General features: G+C 39.2%; 1 protein-coding gene across 3 annotated transcripts in view; it reads right to left on the minus strand.

The window, feature by feature from the left end:
* Positions 1 to 803: 803 nt before the first annotated feature.
* Positions 804 to 12,271, minus strand: part of PTCH1 (patched 1) — an 83,606-nt gene continuing 72,138 nt past the window's right edge. For all 3 annotated transcript variants that reach the window (XM_083186868.1, XM_083186859.1, XM_083186877.1), the window contains 6 exons: positions 12,132 to 12,269; positions 11,643 to 11,785; positions 8,460 to 8,559; positions 7,257 to 7,508; positions 5,715 to 6,240; positions 804 to 4,636 (listed from right to left, as the gene is read on the minus strand). In XM_083186868.1, the coding sequence (XP_083042994.1) occupies positions 5,716 to 6,240; positions 7,257 to 7,508; positions 8,460 to 8,559; positions 11,643 to 11,785; positions 12,132 to 12,269 (1,158 nt within the window). In that variant the 3' untranslated portion in view covers positions 804 to 4,636; position 5,715. The remainder of the gene's footprint in view (positions 4,637 to 5,714; positions 6,241 to 7,256; positions 7,509 to 8,459; positions 8,560 to 11,642; positions 11,786 to 12,131; positions 12,270 to 12,271) is intronic.

The following is a 12,271-nucleotide window of genomic DNA, read 5'->3' on the forward strand; positions in this document are numbered from 1 at the left end:
ATATAAAATAAGTCCAAAAGTATATGCGTATCTCCATTGAAGCACCTCCCCTTTTTTCTCTCCTTTTACCCCTATTATTCTGTCTTTTGTCGATTCTTAGTCGTTGAGCCTTTATTCTAGATACTATTTAGTATGGTTTAAATCGGAAAGGTTGATTGTCGATATTGATCCAATTTCTTTACTTGGAGACATAGGGCAAAGTAGGACTTTCTTATTAATGCCCATTATAACAGGATTGGAATATTGCAGACCAAAAATGTTAAAGCTATAATCTTTTGAGTATAGTTTCTATTTCTAAATTTTTACGAATAAGATGTAATGTACTGTCTACAGACGAAAAGTATACACCTTATGATTCTATAACAAAAATCGACCTGACTGTATTGTATTGCAAATGAAAACATAAAAAAAAATAAAAAAGAAACTGTGCATGACCACATTTTTCTCTCTCATATTCTAGAGCTCTGAGGTGGAAGTTTTCTGAAGTTTACTAAATGTGCCTATTCTAAAACTCAGGTTTTCTTTGCTTACTAAGAGCAAGCTTTTGACAAAAGCGGTTTAAAACACAATATTAGTCTTTTTTATTATTGGTGTGTCAGAGGCATAGGGGTTTGTTTCTTTATCCTTAGATGGAGATAAAGTGAACAGCAGTAAAGTACCAGCCAATCAGCTCCTAACCAGCATGTTACAGGCCATGTTTAAAAAATGACAGTGTTATTCCCATCCATTTTCTCGATCTCTCCAAGATTCATACATAGACCCCTTTATCTGTAGATTTGATAAATAATATTTTCATGCATAGGTAACTAAATAAGTGTTTTTAATTGTTTGATGACCAATGTTTTTATTCACTCTTCATGTAACATTTCAGAACGATCTGTATGCCACCAGATTTCACAATACAACCAGTATCATTTTTAACATAACAATTGATTATTCTGCATGTAAAAAAAAAAAAAAAAACACTTCAAAAACAAAATATACGTAACCAATAAGTTATAATAATTTTTATTCATGTTAGAAATTCTATCAGTGTTTGAACATTAATATTTAGAGAGTTTGTACAATTTTCATTTTTGAAATGTAAACCCCACTAGATCACAAAACTTAACAAACACATATGGTAAGAATTATAATGTAGCCAACCCATTCTCTGCTGGAACGGTTTAACAACACCTACCGGATCATATTTTGCTGGCCATCCCAAAACTATGAAGGGTTTAAGCAATATTTTGTCTGGCGTAGTTAAGTGTGCACTGTACCCAAGTTTCAGGTCTCACAATGGTATTAACACATATAAACTCTTTAAAAATATACTTCTGTCAAAAGACTTGATGACTACTATGTACACTACAAAAATAAATTTTCATATAAATAAATTATATGGCATATGTTTATCTTTGTAAATGAAATGACGCAAAACTCATTTCTGCCATAAAAAAGGAGGCAGACGATGAGACCCAGTTTGAATATTTTTCCTTTTATCTCCTTAATCTAAAAAAAAAAAAAAAAAAAAAAAAGCTATGAGTCTTTAATGTAACTGTTATATACTCTCTCCTATTTAACATTAGTAAGCATTCTATACAAATAAAAATTCCATTTAAAGTAGCCCATAGCTGTAATAGTGTTTTCCAATAGTAATAAAAAATATCCCTGCATTGTTTTGTTATAAACTGGCATGACAAATACTGTAGGAACACATTCTTATTATACAAAAATATAAATATTAAAAACAAAAAAACTTTGCCAGCTACTGTTCTCCCCTTGCCAATGTGACTATAGGAGATATATATAATGTCTATACTGTGCAGAAGGCAGCAGACACACTAACTAGGGAAAGGGAAGATTTGGCAGTGTAACTGTGTAGTATGGGACTTTAGACAAGGGGTATTAAGGATATGGCAATGCCAACATTACATGACAACACAGTGCTGCTGAAAGTGTGCATTAGTGACTGAAGAGTTAGAAGCACAAAGTGTCCTTATTCAGTGTGATTCACCCTCTGATAATGTGACAGGGCAAAGAGTGCTGTACCCACTCGGCACACTAGAGCTGGGTACACATTTTAATGGGACAATAAACTAGTGAAGAGTAGACAGATCAGAGGATTTCATGGTCACAATTATTTCACTGTAAAATAACAGTATGCAATACTGTTTTTCCAGCTTAACCCCTTGAGTGCCAAGTGAATTTTTCAAAATAGGTGTGAAAATTGGCAAGCAAACATTTTTTATTCATCATAATGACCTGTAATGTTTACATTACATAGGAAATAGATTTTTCCTATGTAAATATATATATATTTTTACACTTTTTTTTAAATTCTATAACAAATGTGAGGGACGCTGGCATTTTTACCAGATATTTTGCACATCTCTTGAAGAGCTGTTGGCATTCAAAGGGTTAAGAATTGTTCATAGGCAGATTTCTTATCTCTTTCCATGTAGCAGCTGCTACTGAAGCAGGCAGACCAGAAGTAAATCTCCAATACCAGAAAAGCAGCCGATATAGTTATACACTGCTCAGCAAAGCAAACCAATAATAAAAGGGGGAAATGTTAGGATATTGGATAATAAAATCACATCAATAAAATGTAATGAAACCATTTTAGGTCATAACCACAATTTGGTTCAATCAATTGTACTCTTCGCTTTCATCAGTGGGTGCCGGATGACGCTCCGACAGTGGGGATCCCGACAGTCAGTATCCCAACATCGAGATCCCGACTGCCAGTGCTCCGACAGGGGTGATACCGACTCACAGGGGCTATTCTCCCTTGTGGGGGTCAACAACCCCTACAAGGGAGAATAGAACCTGTAGCGAGCCACCGAGCGGCTTCTTTGCGCTCGCACCCCTGTCGAAGCACCAGCAGTCAGGATCCCCACTGTCGGAGCCGCATATCACACCCTTTACAGTAAGGGTAAATCTCAGTGACTACAACTTGGGTCCTGCATCTGAACTGTAAAGCCACAGCCAGATGTTCGGTTGCTTGGGAAGGAGGGGGGAATTCATTGTTTTAAAAGAACAATGATTTGTCAGTTGTACTCTACAAAACATTTGGATAAATGGACAGTAACCACAGGAAGCTTGAGGATCACTGTGCTATAGATGTTCATTTGTGAGGGTTTAAATAAAACATATTAATAATGTGTGGTTACTACACTGCAAGCAAACTGGGTCCATTGATTTTTTGTTTTTATAGTAATTCGGCATTTGCGCTCTATATCCAGGCAGTGACCTGACAGTTGTGGAGGTCTCAGTGTGCTTATGTAACAATAGCTTATAATAATAAGGAAAGGCAGCTATGTATTCCTTGTTAGGTTTCTTTTTGTGTTTTTCATTTTAACAAGTGCCTTAAAGTTTTAAGTATTTCTTCTATTACAAAGCAGCGTGCAATGTGACGCACTGCAACACCACAATGGCACAGTAAGAATGTATACAGTATATCAAGGTATAGATATATACATATATATAAAAACGCAACATTTGAATTAAATTAATAGTATAAAGGTAAACTCTGAGCGAACAACATACCTATGTATGTAGAAGAGGAAGGGAGGTAGATAGGGAAACCATTTACACTTTCAGAAACAAAAACACGAAAAAAAAAAAGTGGGGCCAAACAAAACATAAAAAGAATATTAGCACCAACATAATAGAATGTAATACAACCATTATATAAACATTGAGTAACACAAATGTTCTTCGGTCCCATTTATCACTTGAAGTGCTTTCTAATACAAAAAGACAACTTTGGCACTTCAGTCGCTAAGCAATGACAATTCCTACCATGGGCAACCAGCCACCGCAGCGGAGGGGCACCATGGGAGAAAGCCAAATATTGCCAACCACCACCCCATATAACTACACATAAAGGGACATAAATAAAGGAGTTTGCTAGGACGTCTGCAAATCACTTGTTTGCTAATGAGGATGCTAGTAAGTGCTTAGGATGGAGAGAAGAAGCTTCCCGACATGGCAGGATTACATAAGCACACCAAGAATAGGCAACACAGTGGAACAGACTGTACAGTATCACATGAGACAGGTGCACACACCCAAAACACAAGGACAGACACAAAACATCACCTAAGACAAATTCTTCATATCTGCCCATTCGAACAAAAAAAGAAATACTCACGCATAGCGTGTTTGAAATTCTCAGTAACATACTACCACAGGGTTGTGATATGAACATTAAACATCAAAACGGGAATCCTTTACACATATAAAAATACACCTATCAAATAAGCAATATTTGCATAGAAATTATACAAGTACATTATACAATATTAAAGCAGCAGAAAAATATGCTGAATCTTAGATCTAGATTAAAGTGTGGCACAAATCCTGTACATTAAGTAGAGAGGGCAAACAAGCTTTGCCACTTCTGTTAGAGAGTTGGGGAACTCTGCCGTTATACTAATTTTACAATGATTTTTCGTATATTACATATGTTTACACCTTTTAAATATTTATAACAATATTTAACACATTTGTACAATAGATTACAGTAAATATGAACTGTTTGTCCTGATGCAGCATGTCCATTATATAAAACCTCCAGCAGCTTTCAATAACTAGTCTGGAAATTCTGTCCCATCTTTGGCCATCAATGTTTCAGAATATGTTGACTCTGTAAAACAAAAGAACAGATCGGTCAGCCCAACTCGGAACCTTTCTCAGGCGATGTATGCATTGCATCAGCATAACCCAAGTGACTGCTTCCAATCAGCCAAGTACTGTGTTCCCCAGCCTTACCCGCTGTGATCCCTGTACACACTAAGCTACATTTGGTTCAGCAAGTACTGTAATGTTCTCCTATGGGAACATGGGAGGTCAGGCATCTGAAATATTAAACAGAACATAACCTCCCGATCTGACCATTGCAGGAGCGTTTTATACCATGTTTCGGTGAATGCTCCGGCATACACAATTATCAGCCCCACCACAGCATGGCTTTATTATTCTGTCTGAAACAGATACATAGAATGTGTGTGTGTGCGCGTGTGAATATGGAGCTTCTTTGTCTAGCAGAAAGTGTAGTATGACAAAATATCATCCCAATGCTTTGGATAATTTGTCCCTCAATGTGCTATTTTTTACATATGATTTATTATCCCGGGGAGCTTTGGTAGTGAAGGGTGGGCGGGCAGGAGATGGGAAAACTCCCATACAAATGCATGGGTGGCCTCTGATTAGCTGAGAGAGCTCTCTCAGCCAATCTGCAGCCGCCCCATTATTTGTATTGGAGTTTTCAAATCTGCCCGGCTGCCACTACCGCAGCAGAGGATGCAGAGCCACTCCTGCCCCGCACTTGACCGCTCTGCATTCTAACCTAGTTACGGCCCTGATTGGATGTCATACATGGCAGCTGCTAAAAATCTCCGGGATGCACCCAGGACCACGCATTGGTTCTGATATCAAACACTTCCAATTTGGCTAGTTTTAATTCGATATGTCAGACCGATCCATCAGAATCGGATGAAAGCAGGCCAAACCAGAGCAGTGTATGGGCATCTTAACACCCCTTACATTACTACCAGTGAACGCTACATGAGACATGTGTGACGTTACCATCATAGCAATTTTAAAGTCTTATGACAGTAAATTAAAAACTGAAGCCCTGTAACAGTCACTCTCCACCATATTTTTTTACTTTTTATGTAGACTTGACACAACTGTTACCTGGTTAATGACAAACCACATTTTACCTTATTTTGAGACTTTTCCTTGTGTCCTTTCTTCGTTTTCAACATCTTGCAGCTCTATTACTTCTACTTTAGAGTCCCTTCTCTCATAGCGCACATTAAAAGGCACGTGAGGGTCCTCATAAGGTCCATTGTCATCTTCGTGATACCCACTGTAGAATGGGTAGCTACCACGAGTATTGTGGCTACACAAAGAAGGGTGTACAGCAACAGTAACTGAAGCTGAAGCAGTCACAGTAGTAATAGGCTGGCAGTATGCAGGTCCCGAAGCACCTACAGGAGAAAATGCAGCTTTCCTATTGTTCTGTAAGTGGGGTCTGTGTCCTAAACGTTCTCGGTTACTAGAATCTGCTGGCTTCTCAGAGGATTCAAATGCGTCCTTGCGTGGTCGGTATGGAGGTGGCCGTGATCCTTCCTTCGATTCCAACCTTTGATTCCTGTTAGGGCACCACTGTTGTTGAGGTCTGGGATCTTCATCAGGTTGTGTCCTCTGACATGACTGATTATGCCTGGTATCTGGCATGACAACCTGAAGATTATAAAAAAATAGACTCAACATTAGAAACCCAGCCTCAGGTTTTAATGGGGGAGGCTATTCATTTAGCCTCCCAAATGGAGGGTGAATGCTGGTTAATGCGCATTAGCTTCGATTGTTAACAGACTTTAATAGGGGATCCATGAAAGTTCACAGATTAAATCATTAACAGGGTTGCGGTACCAGACAACTGCCTCCGACTGATTAAATAAAAAATCCCCGATAAGTAGTGGTGTCTTGTCTAACTGAATAGCCCCTGAGGAGCAATTAACCACAGTTAATTACTGTGGCTAATTGAATTCACCATGTAGAACATTAACCGCTATTCATGCTTTCAGTTCAGGCTTCCAAAATTCCAACCCCCTTTGTATTATGGTTTAAAAATAAATTATAAAATCAGAAACTGTGGGGCAGATTCAACAAGCTGCAGGGTCTACAACGCAGCTAGAGCTTCTGGGTTACACCCAAAGCCATTCAATAATTATGCACCTAATATGTATAATGTAATGTGACAATGATCACATAGACCTGGTTAAATTCAAAAAGCAGGTATATTTCTTCTCCAGCAGTTAAGTCACTCTGCTGGAGAAGAAATAAACCTGGACAGCTTATCTAGCATCAGGAGCCCCTTCCCTGTATACAGACACGATTCTCAAAAAGCAGCTAACAGGTTCTACTAATTAGCTTGGGTGCAATTTACTCCTGACCTCACTCAAAAATTAAACTCGATATATTTTTGACCGCTGTTACATGATAACTAGGGAAATCTGGTTGTCCCTGCCATACTATGTATTCCATCTTAAGTGCCCAGAAGTTATCCATGTTAAGTGTACCCTCAGGAGATTATTGCCTGGGGTAACAGTGAATTGCTCAGAGCTTAACTGAATCTGCCATATTGGCTGATTATATTATTAGCTTGTAAGCTGACAAGGATCTTCTTTTTCATGTCATTGTATAATATTTATTTCAATCTATAAGTTGCCATTTATAAATAAAGTATAACAACTTACAGAACATCTAGGGAAGACTGGATTTCTTGTAGCTTCAACAATGACTTGATGTGGTGCCATTCCAGAACGTTGGGCTTCATACTGGTGGAATTCCTCACTGAATCCAGATACAGTGGTCTGTGAGCTTGATTCAGAATCTGATGAGTCTGATCCAGTATGCGTTTGTTGAGTAAACACTGGAAATCTCACAACATTTGGTGGAGGAACTAAGGATGGTGTTGGCAACCGGTCTCCTCCATTAATTGGTGACACCTAAGAATACAATGTTTTTGTTACCTATATTATTTGCAACCTGACAAAAATAATTTGATACTATATACACCAGGGTTGCCGACCCTCCCGGAATTTCCGGGAGTCTCCCGAAAATCGGGTACCCCCTCCCGGCCCCCGGAAGGGTGGGCAACCCTCCCGGATTCAGGGGGGGACCCCCGCTGACCCCCGGATCGCGGCATTAAAATGCCGCAATCCTCGGGTCTCAGAGGAGGGGGCGGAGCTAAAACGGCAAAATCGCGTCATTTTAGCCCCGCCCCCTCCATGGAGATCCGTGAATTCGCTGCTTTAACAGCATGGGGGCGGGGCTTAGTGATGTCACACGTAAGCCCCGCCCCCTGAGCGGCTGCTGAAACTCTCCTCTCCGGGCTTCTCCCGGAGAGGAGAATGGTAAAGTCGGCAACCCTGATATACACTATATCTTTTTCGCCCCTTTTTTAATTAAATAAAAGTCCTTATTTTTAAAACAAGGTGACTGATTCAGAGTTGTACGCAAGTCTAATTTCCAAATAGATCTTGTGCGCTTTAGCTTATAAAACATTGGGTGATTTACAGTCCTATGCAGATTAGCTACATTTTTATTATTCCTGAATGGGTGTAAATGGGCTGTCCTAGATCGCAAAAGTTCTTCTACTGTGTCGTGAGTGTGTAGATGAAACCGCGGGCTATTCACACTTGAGTGCATGTAGCAAATCCTCTGATTTTATGTGCAAGATAGTGATGACAGCAACATTTACAATAGGGTTGGTAGGGATAGGGCGGATGTATGTGGCCAACCATCGAATCAGATACATTTCTGTATTTATTTGTGTTTATGCAATGTGGCCAGTTTCAGTGCCACTCTTAATAAGGGCCAATGCATATAAACAAAACCACTAAGAAAATAACCTTGTTCAAAGTCTACAATACAATGCCAAGGGGTAATGTGCCCACCTCAGGGTAAGGTCCAAAGTAAGATAGGAGAACTGGAAGAAGCACCAATCCATTTAATACCCCAAGGAGCGTCAATATTGCCAGCACTGCAAAGAAGTACCTGGAAGGAAAGAACAGCAAGATAAGGGTCACAATAGTAATTTTATCAAACCAAGTAACAATAGAGTGGAAATGTATAAAACATGCATCTACTGTATAAAGGCCCAATAGGCAAAAAAACGTAAACCGCAACACAAAACAAGTATTAGTAACGTAGTTTAGTTTACCTTGAATTCTACATTCCACGTTTCAGTGTTAGAAGGAAAGAAAATGGTATATTGTTAAGGAAACAGGAGTCTTGGTAGCATGGTTCTATTCATGAAAGAGTAACATAAGACTACAAAATATGGAATGTGAAGTGAACAGAAGGAACACACAGACACACTACCAGCCTCCTCCGCTCTCTCCATTACCCAGGACCCAGAAAATGGTAACAAATGGAGGAAAGGGGAGAACTCACAAAAATGAGGGAAAAAAGTTACGTCTCCCAGTGCTAATTCACTGTGAAGTGTTTGTATTACTATAGCAATATCCAATTAAACCTCTAGTACATCAGGTAAAGTTTCCTTTTTGTGAGCTTTAATGACTATATTCCTCCTGGAATCCAGCAAGTTTCATCATAGCTTAAATGAAAAACGTTTTGAGCAGAGGAATAAGCTTTTTGTAAAAGAAAATGCTTTCCATTCTATGGTATGCCTGAGCATTGTACGGGGTAAGAAGCTCCACAATGGCTGAGCTGCATTGCAGGCTAATCTTTTGTTGATCAATTTAGCATCTCTGAATAATCTTGTTTTGAGTCAGCCAATTCAAACATAAAGGCCAGAGTAATGGGGAAAAGGAGGGAAATGCACAAGTGGATGATGTTTCCCACCACTAAGGCTTATGGTCAGGGATTATTCAGAAATACCCTAGTGGACTGTTCCAAAAAAACAAAAAGAGTCACTGAGGCATGGATTTTCCTTCTCTTGCAATAAAATGAGATGCATGAAGGTTGATAAAATGTAGATTCATTTAATGAAAATCAAAACAATCATGTGGCCTGAATTAGTTATTTTTTAAATCTTTCAGGTCAGATGCATCCTTAACATTAACAAATGGAGTTAACCAAGTCTTGGCTCAGCTACAGCTCATGTTTTCAACTCTGTGTTTTGCAATAAAATCACAACACACAAATAACCTGGTTCTGTAAACATCTTGGAAAATCTTCGCTCCATTAGCACAATCAACGAGCCAATGTCCTCTTCATATGTAAACCAAGCTAGACTTTAAACTGGGATTTGTATCAACAATAGGCCCCAGAAACATTTGCATGTCATCCATCTAGCGATTGAATAAACAATACAGTCCATTCTGACTATTTTGCATATACAATATCTGTTAATTTACTCCATTTTAGTGGAGCACATTGTTGAACTAATTTCTGTCTTTGCAGAAGTTTTGAAACTCTGATAATCTCCTGGACAAAGATCTACATTCATCCCAGAAAAAGAGACAGATTTATTTAAAGATTTCACTTGTATGTTGAGAAGCGAGTGACTCCCATGTCTCCCTGCATCCTGGCAACACTGGGGACTACAAACAGTGTCGCCCTCTATAGGCAGTTTCCTTATTGAGGGTGGAATGCTTTAATAACCATCACATTTTGCATGCTACTCCTCGCAAAGGATGATGCCAGTGGTCGAAGTAACGGGCACTGGAATTCAGACATCAATGGAGATGCAGATGCCAGTATCCGAATAGCAGGCATCCCCAATATAAGTATGCCAGGGTGGCATTAGGCTGGTGTGTGGGAGTGGTAGGTTGCAGGTTTAGGGCACTAGGGGGGAGTACTTATGATTAGGAGGGGTAAAGGTTAGGCTGTCTTGGAGGGTTGTGATGCACTAAGGAGTGAATTGGGCTTAGGCCAGTTATGCTGTACCAGCATCCAACCAACCATGCATACTTACTCCCCTTGCAAGCATAGTGATGTTTAGTAACTGCGTATGCTTGAAATAAAATATACTAACAATTCTGTAGATGGTGTTGCCTGCATGGTTCAAGCTCCAGAATGTATCAAATTCCAAGGCTTGGGGTATATAAGTAGTGTATCAAACCTCTGAAAATTATTTCTGGAGGTTTGACCACAAAATGTACTTTGATACGCCCTTATTGTGTTGCACAAACAGATGATGTGTAACTTTCAAGTTGCTGGTCACACACCAATTTCTGTGGGTACAGAAATAATGTAATGGAGAGAGATGAAGTACCAACCAATCCCCTTCTGCCAGTTTACAAGATGTATTTGAAAACACTTATGACACTTAGAAACTGATTTGTACTTTATCTCTTTCCATATTATCTCTATCCGAGGTTTCATACATCTCCCCTATAGAGAGCATGCCCCATGTCTAAATGTGACTAGAGTTTATTGAAGTATCACACTTCACTTAAGTGTGTCAAATCACCAGAGATTTAAAACAGATATACCATAAACTTCTATCTTTTTCCCCCCATCAAGGTTCAGCCATGATGCTTACACAAAATATATACAGGAGGCCATGGTTGTCACATTTAACAAAGCCATGTCCATGTTTTAGAGATGTGTCAATTTCAAAAGAAATAGTTTCAGATACCCATCCCCCCAGCTTTAGTCTTATTTCCAAGCTTATTTCTCTTCTCTTGCCACAGCAGTCCACCACAATGAAGTAGTGTTATACATAAGATTAGGCATTTTACTGTGCTCCGCAGGTTGTTTGTAATAGAGAGGGATCCATTTCACTGCACTTATCAAATTCCCTTCAAAGAAACCCTCCTCAGAGCTGACAAACTTACATTCTTAATTAAATCCACAAGGAAACAGCCTTCCTTTTAATTCCTTACAGAAACCCCAAGTTGTTAATGGCATCTCACAAATGTGAATAATCAATCTGCTGCTCAGCCATTACAGCATTGTTCTGTGGGGTTAGGTTTATTATGTTAAGCCAACTTAAAAACAAAATATCAATTAAGAAATAAAAAATAAGAAGGAAGATAATTAAGAATAGGGACAATTGCTTAGTGGCAAAAAAAAACAAAAACTTTAGGACAGACTTGAGAAAGTAAAACAAATGTTTACCTCCATTTTGTTCCATTTGAAACAGAAGGTATGACAACACTATGTATTACCTGACAATGAAGTCAAACTCTGATCCAGCTAGCATAAGGACCCCCAGAAGGGTAGAAACAGCTCCGTCCAATACGGGGGCAAACATATGTTCCAATGCTAGGACTGCTCTTCTGTTTTTGTCACCAATAGCTGTGAGAAATGCCTGTAGATTAACCAAGTACTGCATTAGCCTCAATAAATGAATAATACAAGATAATAAACGAGCCAAGAAGAACTGAAACATGCGAACAACAGAAAGAGCAAACAATGAAAACACACTGCCACGTCGGAGGTCGGACGTCCAGCATCTGATCTCCAATCCGATACGCACAGGACTGTGCATCGGATCGGATGTCAAACACATGCGATTTCTCAGCCCAATCCATTGGAACAGGGACGAAAAGTGGCCAAATCACACTAGCCCGCTTAATACAAGTAGATATAAATAAAATACAGATAGAAATAAATGCAAATAAACAAAAATAAGCAGAAATCTCCTGTGCACGTACCAAAGCCACATGTACTGTAAACTCCACGCCAATGCCCACAGAGGCAATTAGGATCACCACAGGCACAGCACTCAGCTTAATTCCAATGAGTCCCATCATTCCAAACAGCTCCACTGTCATAAGGGCCAGTACCAGAACCT

This window comes from Crinia signifera, chromosome 1 (genome assembly GCF_055691185.1).
Source record: "Crinia signifera chromosome 1, ASM5569118v1, whole genome shotgun sequence".
NCBI classification, from domain to species: Eukaryota; Metazoa; Chordata; class Amphibia; order Anura; family Myobatrachidae; genus Crinia; species Crinia signifera.